A 19,302-nucleotide genomic window follows, 5' to 3' on the forward strand; every position below is an offset into this window, starting at 1 on the left:
TTTGAATGAAAAAAAAAATTTTTCTCAAGGAGGGTGAGCCCCATCATTTTGAAGTAGCCCTGTTCTTCTTTGGAAAAAAGTCTTATTGTTAGAGAGTTTGTTCCTAATTTACCCTAAGGTTGCAAGCTAGTTAATAGTAGAATTCAGGATCTAAATATAGACTTTTATAATTCAAAAGTCAGTATTCTTTATACTTATGTGCACCAGACCATTCCAGTATTTACTTGCATAACCTTTACAGACTGAAAAAAATTATTTTTAAAAATTTTTATTTCTCAAAACACCATTACTTCTCTGCTTTCTCAATAGGAGACTGGGTGGTGCAGTGGATGGAGTACTGAACCTGGGTTCAGGATAACCTAAAATTCATTGTAGCCTTGACCTCAGATACTTACTAGTTATGTGACTCTGAACAAGTCATTTGATCTTTCTTTGTCTCAGTTTACTTAACTGTGAAAAGGGGAATAATAATATGACCTATGTCCTTACAGATCAAGAAACTGAAGAAGGAGGCAATGTTACAGAATCACAGAAAATAAAACATAGAAGAAACTCATTGGCAGTCTAGTCCAATAGACATGAAAAAGGAAGTTTCATTATAATACATCTAGGAAGTGGTCATCTAGGTTCTTTGAATGAAAAAAAATTTTCTCTTAAGGAGGGTGAGCCCAATGTATGAAGTCTGGCACCTTAAGTGGTGATATTTTAAAATCCTTAAGACAGTGTAGCACATAGTAGACATTTAATAAATTCTTTTTCCTTTCCTTCTCTTAAAATTCTTCCCTCAAACTGACAACAAATATTAAATCTTCATTGTCATGGACTGGCATGGAAGCTGCTTTAACTGTAACATTATAACAACCACTATGGTTGTTGGTCATTCTATAGAAAGAGAAGAATCGGGGGTGGCTAGGTGGCGGAGTGGATAAAGCACCGGCCTTGGAGTCAGGAGTACCTGGGTTCAAATCTGGTCTCAGACACTTAATAATTACCTAGCTGTGTGGCCTTGGGCAAGCCACTTAACCCCATTGCCTTGAAAAATCTAAAAAAAAAAAAAAAAAAAAAAGAAGAATCACTACATGTCTTTAATTTGTCAAGTGACTACAAATTTTGGAATTTCTTATAGTTGTGTTTATTCCAGATGGTTATTAACAAAATTTCTTAGTGACATGTAGTGAGAGTCCATTTTACATAAAAAAGGGAAGAAGCTTTTCTATTTGACAATAGATGGAATGGGTGAGAAGATAATGAAGGGATATGAGAATTCACTGTTGTAAGTAATCATCTACTTTTTTTTTGTCATGTACAGTATTATGAAAGTCCATATTATTGTCTCATTTAATACTTCCATCATTTTTTCTGAGCACAAACACTTGTTAAAATTGAGAAAAAATTGTCTGCTATTGATAGTTGTTGGACAAAGAGCATGATTTGACATAAGAAGCTTTATGTTCCTTAAATATTCTGAAAGGTAGTCTAAAGAACATTGAACTGAATTGAATGGAATAGAATTGAATTAAATTTTAAAGAATTATTCCAAAAATATACACATACATATAAATATACATTAATGTGATATATATACATATATGAAAATGACAGATGCATGCGCACACACACATACACACATATCCATATATTACCCCATATATGTATATATATATATATTGTTCTGCATGTGCTATTTAATGAACAGAAAACTCTCGAATTTAGACACTGTATTCATTCATTACTATTTGACTAAGTACTCATTTGTCCAAATAAAATTCATTGTTTATGAAATATAAAAATATTCAAACTAATAGTTGAATTTTTAGGAGTTCTGTTTTTTTTTTTACTTGATTATGATAATGAATATTAGGATTGAGAAGAGATTTTCCCCTTCCCTTTTCTTTTCCCTGGTTCATCCTCAGGACACTGGACAGTAGAAAAAGATATTTCATCTTTCTTTTATCTTATGGTAATATTTAATATATTGGCTTAATGAAAATAATTTTAACATGAATAAAAGATATTTATGAAGGTATTATGGTCTCCATTCATTGTTCTTCTACTAAATTTTGAAAAATAAGGCTGTGTAGTAGAAAAACATCTGATCACTGGAAACACAGGTTCAAATCTTTGTTCTAATATTAATGACTGTATGACTATGGGTAAATTGCTTAAATTTCCAAGATTCAGTTTTCTCATTTGTAAATTGGATTTACTATGCCTGTATGATCTGGGGGCAGGATGGGGGGGTTGTCTTTTGTCCCTAAGGTATTAATGTCAGCTCTTAGGAATCATAATATTTAAGATATGAAAATCATTTGGTCTAATATGATCTGTTGAAACTGAGGTTCAGATAGCAAAAGTAACTTCCAGAGAGTCACACTGATTATAATTCAGTCAGTCTTAATTTCTAGTTTTTGGCTTTTTTGACTCTGTGTCCCAGGCATTTCATTTCTATATTATATCCCAGATATGCTCTGCTACTATTCCACATACATCTACCATTCATTTATCCTATTATGTCTGTTTATTTTCTTTTGCAGTTACTGCTATTTTTCCTTTTACACTTTTATTTCTTCCAAGTTTTTCTATTAGAATTTCCTGCTTCCCTTTCCAATAAACTTTTTGTTTTTGTGAAATGTGACTTTCTGTTCAAGTGGCTCTAACTGAATATTTGTATGCATCTAGTCAACAAAATTTATGAAGTATAATGAAAATTACAAGTGTATTTTCTGTTCCAGTCAGTTTCTACTATTTCATAGATTGTATAACATGGCTCAAAGAATAAAATTAAGTATCTGGTCTTCAATAACGATTATACATGAGAGGAAAAGCTATTTTTCAAATTAGTCCTTTGTCAATGGAACTAATCTGAATTTTATGTTACAAAAAGTTAAAGAATTTGGAAACTTTATGTGAAATTGGAAATTATAGTAACAAAACTCCAGGTTACCATATTCAACTGAAGTCTGACATTCCAATAATTTATTGGAATATCATTTATGTGCAGTTGAATTATTCTAATGGATTTGGCTGAATGTTATGTTCAAGGAAATATTTTTAAATGATTTTGCCTTTCAGCACCTGAAGTTCTGAAAGCCTGATTAGAGTTCATTATTTTATTTGTAATCCTTAATGAGAATTAAAGTTACTAGAATATTTGCATCACTAATAGATATGCTTTGAAATAAATTGAAATTTCAAAAACATTTGAATGATTTCCTGTTTTTGAACAATGTGTTAACCTATTTTTAGTCATTTCCATCAGCAAAGATAATATATATGTTGTTTATTATACACCCATTATATATGCATATATACATAAAGACATATATACATGGAAACACAAATATACATATACACATTTATTTATTTGTGAATAAGAATGTGAACATGTAGATGATTGTCAGTTTTGTGGTTCATATTTTAAAGATGCTAAACATTTAATTGTTTTATGTTATATCTATTGATTTTTTATTTTCTTTTTATAGGTGCACATATTCAGTTTCTGAATTTTTCTACTGAAGCTAATCATGACTATCTTGAAATTCAAAATGGACCTTTTCATACCAGTCCTATGATTGGCCAATTTAGTGGAAGTGATATCCCATCAGCCCTACTAAGCACAACACATGAAACACTTATCCATTTTTATAGTGATCATTCTCAAAACAGGCAAGGATTTAAACTTTCTTATCAAGGTAAGAAATACTTAATTTCAGTGTCTTCTCACCTCATGTTCAAGGTTTATTCTTTCTGTTAATGAGAAAAGAATCTGTTCAAGAAGTTCTGTTAACTTGCTGTTCTTATGCCATGTAAACTTTATAAACACACAGATATAGATATGTATATGCATCTATATCTGCATCTATATATCTATATATCTATATCTATATCTACATCTACATCTATCTACATACACACACACACACACACACACACACACACATATATGCACATTTACCCATACACATCATTATCAAGTATTGTTGCCCTTCTTGTTTTTCCTAGAGTCATTTTCTCAATAAATCCTTTTCAGTGCTTCTGACCTCTCTTCCCCCCAACCTCCTCCTGCTGCTTTGGTTTCTGAAGACTACAAATAAAATTTAGAAACTAGATTTGGGGTAGCCAGAGCACAGAAGAGGGTCCTAGGACAATTTTTTTAATTCTCTGTGTTAGTAATCTCAAAGCTAGGTTATGCTTGTTTAATATTAATAACAATGATGAAACATTTATTTACTTCTTGAGGGTTTGCAAAGTGTTTTTGAAAATTTTCTCATTTGATCCTTACAATAACCTTGTGACTCACATATTTCTATTATACTCATTTTACAAATCAGGAAACTGAATCAAGAAAGTTAAATATCTTGCCTTGGGTAGCACAACTATTAAGATGTTGAAGTTGGAGCTAAAAACAGGTCTTCCTGATTCCAAGTCAAATGTACTAAACACTGTTCTAAAATCATGTTAAATGAATTAAAATCATATTTTAATTATATTTAATGATTGATTTTTTTAAAAATTTGGTTCGTATTACTTTGTATCAATTTTATGGAACTTCATTTGGAAGCTATAAGAAAAGTGTTCATTAACATTGGCAGACAGTGGGGAAGGTAAATCTGATTTTTCCTCATTAAAAACAAATTACTCAGTCGTTTAAAGAATATTTTTACATGGACTGAAGGTGAAAATCTCTAACCTAGCATGATTAATATGTACTAAAAATTAAGTTTGGTAGCATAATACTTGGCAGAAGAAGCATAGGTGCTTAATAATAAATGCTTATATATTGATATAATAACCTTGAAATGGAGTAGTGAGGAATGTAATAGTTAAGCTCCTTGTTGATTTTAAAAAGAGAGAAAAACAAATTTTTAGAAGTGTATATATATGTATATATATATATATATATATATATATATAGTGAGTTTGAGGTGGTTATTATTAAAAGTCAAAGTTAATATTTGTCAATATATAATTTCATAGAATATCACAGATCTCAGACACAGAACACATTCCATTTCTCCCTTTCTTAAAAAACTTTAGCTTCCATCTATAACATTATGAAATGGCAATAGTAATAGTGTGAGTGTCCATGAAACTTGAAATTTTATAAAATTCCCTACTCAGAATGATACTAGGATGGAAGTAGAAGAAAGAAATTGTGCTTCTGAGGTGCCAGGGATACCAGTAGATGTAATGAAGAGGAGAGCAGTCTAAAGATGGTTCACAGTCATAGAAAATACGTGGGGTCAAGAGATCTTGTTTTGTGGAATAGCCATGAGCCCAGTGTTATACTATCAAAGAATATGTGTTGAGGAATAGGTGTAAAATGATTGGAAAGAGAGGAGGGAGCTAGGTTAGGAAGGGCTTTGGATGTCAGAGCATTTTGCATTTGTTCCTGGAAGCAACAGAAATCCATTGGAGTTTAATGAGTAAGAAAATTGTGAGGAGAGGAGTGGGGGTGACATAATCAGATCTCTGTTTTAGTAAAATCACTTTAGTGGCTGGTGGAGAATGAATGGGAGTGAGGAAAGGCTTGAGGCAGCAGACTCACCAGAAGATTCTTGGAATAATTAAAGAATGGGATAATGAGGGTCTGTTCTTAGAGTGCTGGCAGTTTCAAAGGAGATAAAGGGGTTATTTGAAAGATGTTGCAAAGGTGAAATTGATAGGCCTTGACAGCATCTTGGATATGGTGGATGACAGAATGACTCCTAGAACCAGGGGAACTGGGAAGATGGCGTTCACTCTTTGGTAACAGGAAAGGTAGAGGGGAAGGGTTTAGGGAGAAAGATTATGAATTCTTTTTTTTGGACATATTGAGCTTAAGAGTAGAAATCCAATTTGAGATGTCTGAAAGTTAGTTGGAAATGTGGAATTGAAATTGGAAGAGATTGACTTGGGAAAGGTAGATTGAGAATGTTCAACTCAAACATAAATGGTTATTAAATCCATAGGAGCTGATGAGCTCATCAAGTAAAGCTGCATAGAGGGAGAAGAGGTTTCAGGATAGAATACTGAGGAACAGGTATAATGAGAGAGTATGATCTGGAAAAAGATATAGAGAAGGAAAGATAGGTAGAAAAAATAACCCAGTAAGAAATGACCCCAAAAAGCAAGAGAGAAGAAAGTATCCAAGAAGAAAGAGTAATCAACAGTATCAAAGACTTCAGAAAGATCCAAGAATGAAGATTTAGGAAAAGGCCATTGGATATGCCAGCTAAGAGATCATTAGTAATTTTGGAGAGGGATTCAGTGAAATGAATGACTTATCAAAGTTCAATAATCAAGACACTAAAATGTCAGAGCTAAGATTTTTAAACTAAGCTCTCCTCACTCTACTTTCCTTTAAGTTATATTGATAAATTGCTTATAAATCATTTTGGTTGTTTTTTAAATTTTACTAGGATACACACATGTACACAGTAACAAGCAAAAAGCTCTTTTCAGTGCTTTCTTAAATTAATAGAACAAAAATGGGAACTTCACTAAAAATGACTATAGTTTATTAATCATAAAATAAAGATGCCTTTAGCTGTAGTGAGGTGGAGTGAGAATTTATAGATAGTTCCCATGTTCTTTTGGTATCTATACAAGGTCAAATAAAGTAAAGGGAGGCTTCCAGAATGTTGGGTGAATCTCTGATGGAAGATTTCTATGTGGACCTGAATAGGAGTTGCACAGAATGAAAGGACATGGATGTGTTTTGATTTTCATTATTGGAGGGAGTATCCACATCAATGAGATCACTCAGTCATTAAAATCTGAAAGTACTTTTAGCCATTAGATAAGAGCTTTCCAAAAATAGTTTATAATAAGGTTGAATGTATTTAGATCAGCAATGATGATAGTAAATAAAAGGTTTTTATGAATAAAATGAATTTAATGAAAAACAAATTTAAAAATATATAACATTTAAATATATATATATATACATAAATATAAAAGAAATATACACATGCCTGTGGATATATCTAAATAGATATAGATATAGATATAGATATAGATATATATAGATATAGATATAGATATAGATATATAGATATATCCCACATATATATGTTTGAATTCAACAATTGTTAGGTTAAAGAAAATAAATATTCCTCTAAAATAAGGACATTTTCAGCTGGAAAAAACAATGTAGTTTTTCACTGGAGGAGACAGTATGAATTCCACCCATACATTCCCCAAAGAGAACTGAAGTTGGACTTTTAGAATGGTAGGATGTTCAGACTCTTTAGACTTTAGACTTTAAAATGTTCAGACTCTTCCTTGGTGAAGAAATAGGGATGTAGACCTGTGAAATAATAAAAAATTATGGCTAATAGCTGAAAAACAGTTAAAGCAGTTAACTAATTTAATTTTAAAAAAAACATTTTTTCTTTCCTTTTTTGGAGTGGGGAGGATGGGGTGGTTAAGTGAGTTGCCCAGAGACATACAGCTTTAAATATCTAGGGCTGGTTTTTTTGAACTTGGGTCTTTCCGACTCCAGAGCTATTGCTCTATCCACTTCACTACCTAGCTAACCCCTAACCATTCTTTCTTAGTAGGAATTGTCATTCAAATTATGTTGCTGTTGTTGTCAATTGTCATTGACTTGTTCATTGATACAGAAATATTATTTATTGCATACAAGTTCTGAACCTTGATCCATCACTTCAAAGTCAATCTCTAAAATTTTCATTCTTTCATTCAATTTTCATTTTTTTCATTCAAAATCAATGAATATAATTTCTTTAGTTTAATATCTCTAGTATTATTATTATCATCTGAGCCAGTTTCCTTTTGATTGGTGAAGATGAGAAAATAAATAAGTTTCCATTCATTGCATAACACTAAATATTCCAGAAAACAAGTATCTTACCATTTCCTTAAGTCCTATTCTTAGTTTTTAATTATTTTATCCATCCTTTGACTTCTATTATGTCATTTTTCTCTACACCCTTCCATAAATATATATTCACAAATGTATACCTATATTCATATATGTAAAATCTATCTCCTAATGCTAGAGGGGAATCAGTGTTAAAATATGAATGTGGCCAGTGCTTAATCTGAGTACTATATGATTATTTTCTGGAGGAGTTCTGAATAGTTATTTTGTGCTTGATCCTGTTGTTCATTCCCAACATCATTGAGGTCTGTTGCATTTTATGCTTTTTACGCTTTAAATAATTTTAAATTTTTAAAAATTTAAAAATTTTAAATTTTAAAGTGTATTTTGGTATTGTTTTAGTTTTTTATGCTATAGCAAATACACTAGACAAATATTAGACACAATGTTAAATAATTGCACACCCAATAGAAACCTCTAGGGTACCATTGCTAGGTTAACCTTTCAAAAGATTCTTCCCAATTCAGTACCTAGCTATCATTTTCTTGTGAATTTAATATTTTATTGCAAAAACACAAGGAAAAATTTTTATGTGTATGACATATTTGTACAATTTTTATTTTTATTGTGCTTAATGCTGGTCCTTTTTATAGGTATTTCACGGATATTTTGCAGGCTTTTTTTGATTTTGACTTTTGAATAGACTAATAATTTTTTTTAAAAAAAGATTTTATTTATTTTGAGTTTTATAATTTTTCCCCCATTCTTGCTTCCCTGCCCCCCCACAGAAGGCATTCTGTTAGTGTTCAAATTGGTTCCATGTTATACACTGATCTCAGTTGAATGTGAGAAATCAAATCCTTAAGAAAGAAAAATAAAGTATGAGCCAGTAAAATTACTTAATAATATAATGCTTTCTTTTTTAAAATTTGATGGTAATAGTCTTTGATCTTTATTCAAAGGTCCATAATTCTTTCTCTGGATACAGATGGTATTCTTCATTGCAGATAGCTCAAAATTGTCCCTGGTTGTTGTACTGAAGGGATGAGCAAGTCCATCAGGGTTGGTCATTACTCCCATGTTGCTGTTAGGGTGTACAATGTTCTTCTGGTTCTGCTCATCTCACTTAGCATCAGTTCATGCAAATCTTTCAAGGCTTCCCTGAATTCACATCTCTCCTGGTTTCTAATAGAGCAATAGTATTCTATGACCTTCATATACCACAGTTTGTTAAGCCATTCCCCAATTGAAGGACATTCACTTAATTTCCAATTCTTTGCTGCCACAAACAGGGCTGCTATAAATATTTTTGTACAAGTGATGTTTTTACCCTTTTTTTATCATCTCTTCAGGGTATAGACCCAGTAGTGGTATTGCTGGATCAAAGGGTATGATGCATATTTTTGTTGCCCTTTGTGCATTATCCCAAATTGCTCTCCAGAAAGGTTAGATGAGTTCACAGCTCCACCAATAATGTATTAGTGTCCCAGATTTCCTGCATCCCTTTCAACATTGATCATTTTCCTTTCTGGTAATATTGGCCAGGTATGAGGTGGTATCTCAGAGATGCTTTAATTTGCATTTTTCTAATAAGTAATGATTTGGAGCAATTTTTCATATGACTATAGCTTGCTTTGATTTCCTCAGCTGTAGATTGCCTTTGTATATCCTTTGACCATTTTAGACTAATAATTTTTACGTGATCTCTCTTAGATCTATTTTCCAAGTCACTTGTTTTTCTATAGTTTTTTCAGTCTTCTGATTTTTTTGATGGAATCTAGGTGTCTCATGTATTCATTAGTTTGTATTTGTCCAATTATAATTTTTAGGGTTTTATTTCTTCAGTTAACCTTAGTGTTTACTTTTCCACTTGGTTGATTTGACTTTTACATGAGTTGCATTTGTTTCCAGTTGTTTATTTTTAAAGGAGTTGATTTCTTTGGTCATTTTTTTTCCATAATTTTCCTGAATGATTTTCATTTCTTTTTTCCATTTTTTTCTTCCTCTTTTCTTTAGTTTTAAGAATCTTCTTTAAGCTCTTTTATGAAGTTTTGGATTTGAGTTCAATTTATAAACTCCTTTGAGACCTCTCATGTAGGTAATTTTTCACTATTTTCTTCTTCTGAGATGACATTTTTGTCGTTTCTACCTGAAGAATATCTTTATATGGTTATTGCTCTTTTTTTGTGTTCATTTTGATAATTGAACTCTGTTCCTGGGCTAGAGGGAGTATAGTTCCAAGTTTTTTGTGCTGGGTCTAGGATCTGGTACCTGGTTTATCTCAATCCGGGCACTGCTATGCAGAGGTTTGTTTCCTCCTTTATGTTCAGGCTCTGCTTATGCAGTGGTTTGTTTCCAGCCCTGTCCTGTCTATTCAGTATTCCCAGGGCTGGTCTATCTGTTTCTCTTCTCTTCTCTTCTCTTCTCTTCTCTTCTCTTCTCTTCTCTTCTCTTCTCTTCTCTTCTCTTCTCTTCTCTTCTCTTCTCTTCTCTTCTCTTCTCTTCTCTTCTCTCTCTCTCTCTCTCTCTCTCTCTCTCTCTCTCTCTCTCTCCCATCTCTGCCTCTCTCTCTGTCTCTTTGTCTGTCTCTGTCTGTCTCTCTGTTCCCTCCCCCCCCACTCCTTCTTTTTGGTAGAATCTCTAGCTTTAATGTCTGTGTAGAGGCCTCATTTAACATTGTATAAGGAAAAGATCTGAGAACATACTAGCTTCATGCTGACATCTTGTCTTTGCCTGGAAAGTCTAGCCTAGCCCTTCTTTTCCCTAAAGTCTTCTGTTGCCTTGTTTTATTTACCTGGACAATTTTCCAGATAAAATTGTTAATGCTGCTTTTACAAATGAATCTGTAAAAACGAAAATAGCAAATTTATCCTATCATATAGATAAAAGAAAATTTATTAATTGATAAAATCTTTTGATAATCGATTAGTTTTAGCTCATTTAAATAATTCAAGTTGGTATCCTGTGTACTTGAATAAGTATATATTCATTATTTCCATTCCAAGCAATTAGTTTAAAACACTAATGTCTAAGTGCATTTATAAGAAGATAAAGCATATGATAACTAATTTATGGTGTTCTGTTTTGTGGTTTGTCATAACTGTCTAAAGTATATATTTTTAGATTTAATTAGATAGTTTATCAGTGTTTTCCATTTATGCAGTTTATGATTTGGTAAAGTGACACCACTGCACTGATTTGTAGGTCACATCAAAATTTATAAGCCCTACTTGTGATTTATAAGTTAAGGATCTAATTAATAAGTCATGAAAAGATTCATAAATCACAAAAAGAATTCTTGTCATCCAGTTGATATATATGCTGTATACCTGCTACTTAAATACCTGTCATTTATTTATAAGTCTGTTTAAAGGTCAAAAATGTTACCAGTGGATGTGGCTGTCATGATATAAAATTTTTGAAGTAAAACTCGTGCAAATGGAAAATATGGCCCTTGAATTAACTAAAATTATGAGGTCAAATTCTAAAAAATAAACAATAAGCAATAATTGTAAAGCAGGTGTTTTCTCGAAGATATTTTCAAATTGACTGCTAATGAAAAATATATGCTTTATGAATGGGACCATTTTCATTCACATTACATGCTGATTTTTTAAACTCTTTTTATTACTATTTATTGATAAATGATAGCTCTAAATGCAGAACGATATGGTAAAGAGTTTGATAGATTTGGATTTAGATGGGAAGACATGGGTTCAAATCCCCCTGCCAATACATTTATAAATTGTGTGATCATAGAAAAGTTGCTTAACTTTTTGAGTTATAGTTTTATCATCTGAGAATAATAATTCCTCTATTGAGAGGTGCCATGGCTTAGTGGATAGAGAGCTAGCCTTGGTATCAAAAAGACTGAGGAAGAAGATATTCTTCTGATACACTGCTTACTGTGTGACTTTAGACAAATCATTTAACCTTTTAATATCCCAGGCTCTTAAGATTCCAAGTTATGAAGACTTTCTGATGTGGATACACAGTCATGGATCTAGACTAAACACTACTTGTGCCTTTTCACAAAGATTGTTATGGGACCAAAATATTATAATGTTTTATAAAGTATTTTGTAAACTTTAAATAGCAGCAATAGAGAACTTTAGAGTTTTCAATTTGTTGTTGTTCAATCGTTTTATTCATGTCTAATTCTTTGTGACTCCACTTTTGGGTTTTTCAATAGCAAAATAGCAGAGAAGTTTGCCCATTCCTTCTCTAGGTTGTTTTACAGATGAGGAAATTGAGGCAAACCAGATTAAGTTACTTGCCCAGAATCACATAATTAATAAGAGTCTGAGGTTGGTTTTGAATTCATGAAGTTGAATCTTCCTGATTCCAGATCCAGTGCTCTTATCTACTGTGCTACTTTGTTGCCCATTGTGTTTGCAAAACATTTTACAAATATTATCTCATTTGTTCTTCCCAATAAACCTGGGAGGTTGTGCTATTGTTATCCCCACTTAACAGATTTGCAAATTGAGGAAGGCAGAGGTCAAATGACTTGTCCATGTCACATATTTGGATAGTTTATGAAGTCAAATAGTTTATGAACCTAGGTCTTCCTGATTCCAGGCCCATTGCTTTATCCATTGTGCTATCTAGTGACTTTATTAAATATGATGTTGATTTTTTTATAATAACATACATTTTGTGGGTCATTACAACTCACATGACTTATGTATTTATCTATTTTTAAGAATCAGGACTTATAGTTTTATCAGTGTAGGGAAGTCCAAGGAAAGAAATTCTCCTGTTGAATCAGACTGACAGCTTGTCAATAATTCATAGGCATAGAATTGCTAGATGCATTGAGAGGTTAAGTGTCTTATACATAATCACATAGCTAGAATGTGGTAAGACAACTAATATATATCAGAATCAGACCTTGAACCCAAGTATCATCATCCTCAAAGCTGGTCTTTCTAGTTTACCATGCTGCCTCACTATTTGTTATTAGCATTTTTGTAACTTTTAAGAAAATTGGAGTATTGAGCATTTTAGTGGTTTTCCATTCTTCACATTATATCATAAATTATGATAGATTTTAAGATATTTTTTAAAAGTTCATGTCTTCTAAAGATGGAAAAATTTTAATTGTTCTGTTTTTAAAATTTCTGGTTTTTCCCTTTCATCTTGCACAGTGGTTTCTATTGTACTGATCAAATTATATTCTAGATGATATTTGACTTCATTAATCAATCATTATCTTTATCAAAATGCAAAATTAGTTTGAGGTTTGGTTATTATAGAATTTGGGTATTACAGAACTTGGCATTGTAGCAAAAAATTACACATGAGTTATGTCTCTCCCTGATTTTGGTTTCAGTCAAAAAGTAAGTCAAGCTCATTACAAGATTCACTTAACCAGTCCTTAAAGATACAGATATAACAGTTAAAGCTAGAGATGTGTGCTTTTTTTTTTTGCAAAAGGACCATATCTACTTTCCAAATATGCATTCTGAGGCAACCTAAAATAGAATTTTGCCTAAGGATGGAGGAGAGGAAGAAAAGGATTGTAGCCACAAACTTGTCATCTGTCAATAAGACTATCTCAGGCAGTCAGCTAATGGGGGTATTCATGTTAAATGGGGACGTTTTAAAGATGAAGGAGACCTGGGACTGATTGTAGGTAGTAGGGAAGCATCCAATAGATAATGATTGAATATCAGTGAGAAAATGTGGATGTCAGTGGGACAAATTGTTGGAGAAGAAGGAAGCAATATAATTAATGGAATGTAATAACTGTCTGGTCAGGGAGAAGGAAAACCTCTTCATGTGATACATGAGGAGTAGATAGTGGTGGAAGGCATATGAGTAATGTGGGGAAAAGAAGAGCATACAAGAGGAATTTCTTGGCAGTTAGTCTCACTTTTTTAAGATGATGAATGAGAGAATGAACTGAGAGAATGAAGGGAGTGAAAGATACTAGAGAAGGGTTAAAAGAGACAAAATGTTTGGAAGAGTTGGTACCATGGCTAGGACAGTGATGATAACTATGATGATGTTTGTCCTTTGTAATTGAAGAGAACCATGCATCAAATGCATGAAGACATGACTTGTACATTATATTTATTAGAGTGAGGTCATTATAGAAGTATTGTGCAAGGAAATCCTTTTTACTTGCCTTTTACAGAACTGTTTTCCCTCTTAGCCTGATTGATAAGAAATAGGACTTTTGATGATGCCTAGATGCTGTGGGTGTCTTTGGCCTTGTGGATATGATTTTCCTCCTGTCTCAGTAAAGCTCCATGATGCTCCAGCAATGCCAGGCAAAGTACTAGTATATTCCTGGTGATAAAATTGATGACAATAACAGTACATTTAAACCTGTTTGCTGAGAGTCTTATCACCAGTCTGGTAGTTTTATGGGCTGTTCAAGAGTATAATATGATTCACAAAAAGCTTCCCAAAAACTTTCAATAGTAGGATAAAGCTACCTTGCCACTCAGAGATCTAAGTTACTTTATTCTGTCCGTATACTACCTAAAGCTCAAGCTGATGCTTTGGGAACCATAACACTTTCCCAAAGCATGGCCCATCTCTCAAGGTGAACCCATTTTGGGGCTGCCCTACCCTTAACAAAGCAAAGAAAGCTCTCCCCAGAGTCTTTGCTGGCTTTTCCAGGATAAATCAACTGGACAACTGTGGCACTCATGTCCACCACTCAGGTTTCAGGGATTGAACACAACTTCCTTTCAATTGGTGGAGGGTAATAGAAGCCATCACTTGTCTCTTCAGACCAGTGCTCTCATCTCTCACAGGACCAACTGCCCCATGTTCAACTGCTGTTCATATGGTACTTTTCTCCACTTTGGCTTTCAAAGTTCTCATAATTAATTAAGGAAAATGTACAGGGATCATCTTATTGAAGTAAGAACTCAGTTGAGATTATGTAACATTAATTTATATTGTACCTAGTCAGCATAGTTTTGTGATTTTTTTCCTACTCCCTTCAGTGACATATGAGTAAGAACAAAGATAGTGGATGGTGGTCATAATCCAAGGTTGAGATCTGGCGAGATATGATTTATGATAGACTAAGGGAGTAAAAAACTCAATTGTAGTTTGAGATTCTATCTATCTATATAATATATATCCATATATCCATATAATATATAAATTATAATTTGAATGTTCTTTTGAATAGAAAATTATTTTCCCTTCCACAGATTCAAGTATAACTTACTCATTATTGTTGATGAGATGACTGAATTATTTTTCATATTCCAGAAGGTCTTTCCTTCAAAAAAGGATAGCTCCTTACAGAAAATTGTTATTTCATTCTTTGGTATTTACTTTAAGTATGTAAGAACATATATTATACCATAGTGCATTATAATATAAGGTCTTTATAATACTTATTTGCTAAAATCCTGTGGTAAATGCTGCATTTAAGCTCTTACTTTTTCCTAGTTTAATTCAGACTTGGTAGTCTTTCATAATCATATAGTTATTACTTTGTGAAATTCCTTAGTAAATCAAGGTTTAGAGCAAGTCATTAATAAAACCTGAAAAGTGAATCATGGTATATATGTCAAAATTTTTTTTGGGGGGGTAATATTGACAATAATAATTGAAACTCTCCATTAAATAAAGTGTTTGTATGTAAGACTTCAAAATCATATCAGAATTAATTTTGTACCATGTCATGTCTCATTCTTATGATTTAGACTGTCTATAGATGGTTAAAACAATTAGCTGTATCATTGTGCCTTACCTTAAGAGGGGACATATACAAAATGCATAGAATTTAAACTTTCCCCTAACTTTGACATAATTTGTGTGTAGATATAGCCTTATTTATCCCTTTCCCTTTAACATGAGACACAATGTAATCATATAGTCTCATAAGTTTACAGAATATTTGATTTATCTGGGAAAACCATTTTTATATGTACCACTTAGAAATACAAAGACTTCCTGATTTTTTATTTTGGAAAGCAAATTTGGACCTTAACTTATTTTTACTACTTTGTAGTGAAATGTTCATTGTTACTGGTTAGTATAAAATTAAAATAACTACTTATTTTATAAAATTTATAAATTATCTACAGTCTCCCTAATGTTGTAGCTCTTTCACTGTTTATTAAGTTATCTTCCAGAGAAAAAGGAAGAAAAGGAAAGGTAATGAAATGGAAGAGAAATGAATGGAAATGGGGTGGTTAGGTGGCATAGTGGATAGAGCACCGACCCTGGAGTTTCAAATCCGGCCTCAGACACTTAATAATTACCTAACTATGTGACCTTGGGCAAGCAACTTAACCCCATTTGCCTTGCAAAAAAAAATTAAAAAAAGAAATGAATGGAAAGGAAGAGAAAGGAATGAAGAGTCTGGAAGAGGAAAATAGGTTTCACATTTTAATAGTCCACTTAGAATTTTTTATCAGTATAATCTTCATGCACAGAATCATGACTGGCATTAATATATATACTCCAAAGTTTTCAAAGTATTTTAGAAATATTAACTTATTTGAACCTCTGAATAGCCTCATAGACTCAACAAATATTGTTATTCCCATTTTCCAGATATTGACTGCAATATAAAGATTTCTAATTCTTTATTTGCTCTAATTTTAGGTAGTGTATCTCAGGTGTATCAAGGAAATCCTCCTGGGGATAACAAATATTAAGGGCTTTGAATTGTTATTCTGTGTCATATATTTTTAGGGACACTTGCAATTTTCACCGAATATTTGTGGTTAGATGAAGGCAGATGGAGAGATAGTAGTCAACAGTATGTCCCTTTGGTTCATTACAGATCTAGGACAGTCTATAAAGTATATTTTCTCTTCTTATTATCTGGTAATGGAGGCAGTTTGACAAAAAGGCATTCCATAGAAGTAGAACCAAAACCCATCTTCCCTGATAATTCCTGTGAAGCACCAACCGCATAACTCTTATGAGTGGAGTGAATCTTATGATGCAATGGTCATAGTGCATGTAGTGAGAAGTTTTCCATGCTGGCACTGGTAACAGAATATTCCCTATAAACTACTCCCCTCTTCTAGTCACTCTATTTCTAGAGACTCATATCTTACAGAACAAAACTCATCTGAATTCCTCCTGTGAATTAGACCTCTTTTACCTCTCTTTTTTAAAACAAAAGAAAAGCTGAGTAGCTTTTTGCTTATTCCCCCACCACAAGTAAAATAACATTACATAAAAAAAGAGAGAAAAGCAGATTCAAAAGTGGTTTCCCTAAGGTTACTTAGATAAGTGCTTGGATTAGAATTTGAATGGAAATCTCCTGATTCAAAATCCAGTGTGATTTTCTCTATGCCACAATACTTTATGAATATATTATATAACTCAATTCAACATGATAGAAGGATAGAAGGGGACATGCCTAAAAAAAATCAGACATTTTTTCATAGGGTTAAGCTCAGCATATAAAAATTTACAGACAAAAGGTCTAGTTCAAGCCTTTCTCTTTGTAAATGAGGAATTATGAGAAAAGTCAACTGTTACTATATATTATTTCTAATAGACTCGAATATGTTTTGATTTTTAAAATTTACTTTATTCTAAGCTTAATAGAAGGAACCATTGCTGTAACAGTAGAATAGAAAAGATGATGGAATGTGAAACTGCAAATTTATTATATACAACTTGCTATGCATTTTAGATATATGATAAAGTTATCATGTAATTTTTTTTTCTTTTTTTTCTCCCTGCCCCAGTAACATTGCTGTTACTGTATACAGTGTTTTCTTGTTCTGCTCATTTTGTTCTTTGTTGTTTCAAGCAAGTTTGTCCATGTTTTTCTAAATTCATGTAGCTCACCTTTTTTTATTGTAGAGTGGTATTCCATCATGATCACATACCACAAGCTTGTTCAGCCATTCCTCAGTTGACAGCCCTATAATTTCCAGTTTTTTTTACTATCACAGAGAGCTATTATAAACATTTTAGAACATGATTTTTTTCCTTCTTTTTTTTCCCCAGTCATCTTTGGAAACAGACCTAGTAAATTTATTTTTTTATTTTTAGGATTTTTCAAGGCAAATGGGGTTAAGTGGCTTGCCCAAGGCCACGCAGCTAGGTAATTATTAAGTGTCTGAGGTCAGATTTGAACTCAGGTACTCCTGACTCCAGGGCCGGTGCTCTATCCACTGCACCACCTAGTCGCCCCCTAGACTTAGTAAAATTTAATTTTACTTTTCAATATAAAGAATTGACAATGTCTTTAAACAAAAAAATTGGTAGTAAGAGATTTTAAATAGACTTGTTAAATTTTGTACATGTGTAGCAAAATATGATGTATATGACAGTTTCCATAAAATTTCTATCTTCTAGTACTTTTGTGTTTCAGACATACTGATGATAACTATTTTTCACAAAGACACTACAAAATAAATTTTGAATTGACAAAGAAAAATTATATCCAATTAACAATATCATAAGCACATAGTAGAGACTTAAATTTTTATTCTGACTCTCTGATATTATGCAACTTATGAATAATGAATAACATTATTAACCAAAATCTGGGATATAACAATATCCTGTTTGGGGTGGGGTGTTGCATAATTTCTTGTTCTATTATTTTCAAAGGTAGATCTCATTCTGAAAAAAAATATAGTAAAGAGAAAAACATTTGTAATTGTAATTTATATTAGCATTAATATTTTCTTCATGGTTAATGTACTATTAAATTCAAATGGCAATGCTACAGGAAGGCTGCTATATAAAATGATTATGCTTTAAGAAGGCTGGTCAGTTTGCTGCTGCTGAATGATAAAGAATATAATTAGAAGGTATAGGCATGAATTTTGCTTTAATCCATAGAATAGACTGTGTTCCTAAAAGAGTAAGAATTATTTTCCTCTATATTATGCCAAGATAATCCATGTGGAAGAAACCAATCCAGAGGGTAAATTAAATGACAGTGGGAAAAAAAGAATTTAGGACAGGGGAGTAGTAAGTAAGGATGACCTGGGTAGGACCATGAGAGTATTTCCTGATTGCTTGTCCATCTGTTTGTTGAATGTAGCTAATCTAAAACCATCAACATAGGGAAAGTTATAGTTTTTGAAAACCTAGAGGGAAGCCTCAAGCAAAGCCTTCAAAGATCTTTTGTGGTAGATCTGTGGATAAGAATTTCACACAGTGAGATGAATGGATGGATTGTAGTCTATGTTGATGGAGGGAATGCTCATGTCTATTTTATCACATTAAACTTGAGGCAATAAGGTGGTGCATTGAATGGATCTGGAGTAAGGAAGACTTGAATTTAAATCTGGTCTTAGACACTAAGAATGTGTTTCTGAATAATTTGCTTTCAATAATGACTCCCAAGCAGTGACCTCTGTTTGCCTCAGTTTCCTCAACTGTAAATTGTGGTTAATAACAGGGTTATTATGCATTACTAATGTTATGTATTATATTGCATTATTGTTGCAAGGATTAAAAGAGATAATAATTGTAAAGTTCTTAGCAGTCTGACACATAGTAGATGTGCTTTA

General features: G+C 32.4%; 1 protein-coding gene across 1 annotated transcript in view; it reads left to right on the forward strand.

The window, feature by feature from the left end:
- CSMD1 (CUB and Sushi multiple domains 1) overlaps nt 1-19,302 on the forward strand; it is a 2,413,561-nt gene that overhangs the window by 2,037,673 nt on the left and 356,586 nt on the right. The window contains exon 48 of the mRNA XM_074209535.1: nt 3,483-3,692. Within this exon, the coding sequence (XP_074065636.1) occupies nt 3,483-3,692 (210 nt within the window). The remainder of the gene's footprint in view (nt 1-3,482; nt 3,693-19,302) is intronic.

The sequence above is a fragment of the Macrotis lagotis genome, chromosome 1 (assembly GCF_037893015.1).
Source record: "Macrotis lagotis isolate mMagLag1 chromosome 1, bilby.v1.9.chrom.fasta, whole genome shotgun sequence".
NCBI lineage: Eukaryota > Metazoa > Chordata > Mammalia > Peramelemorphia > Peramelidae > Macrotis > Macrotis lagotis.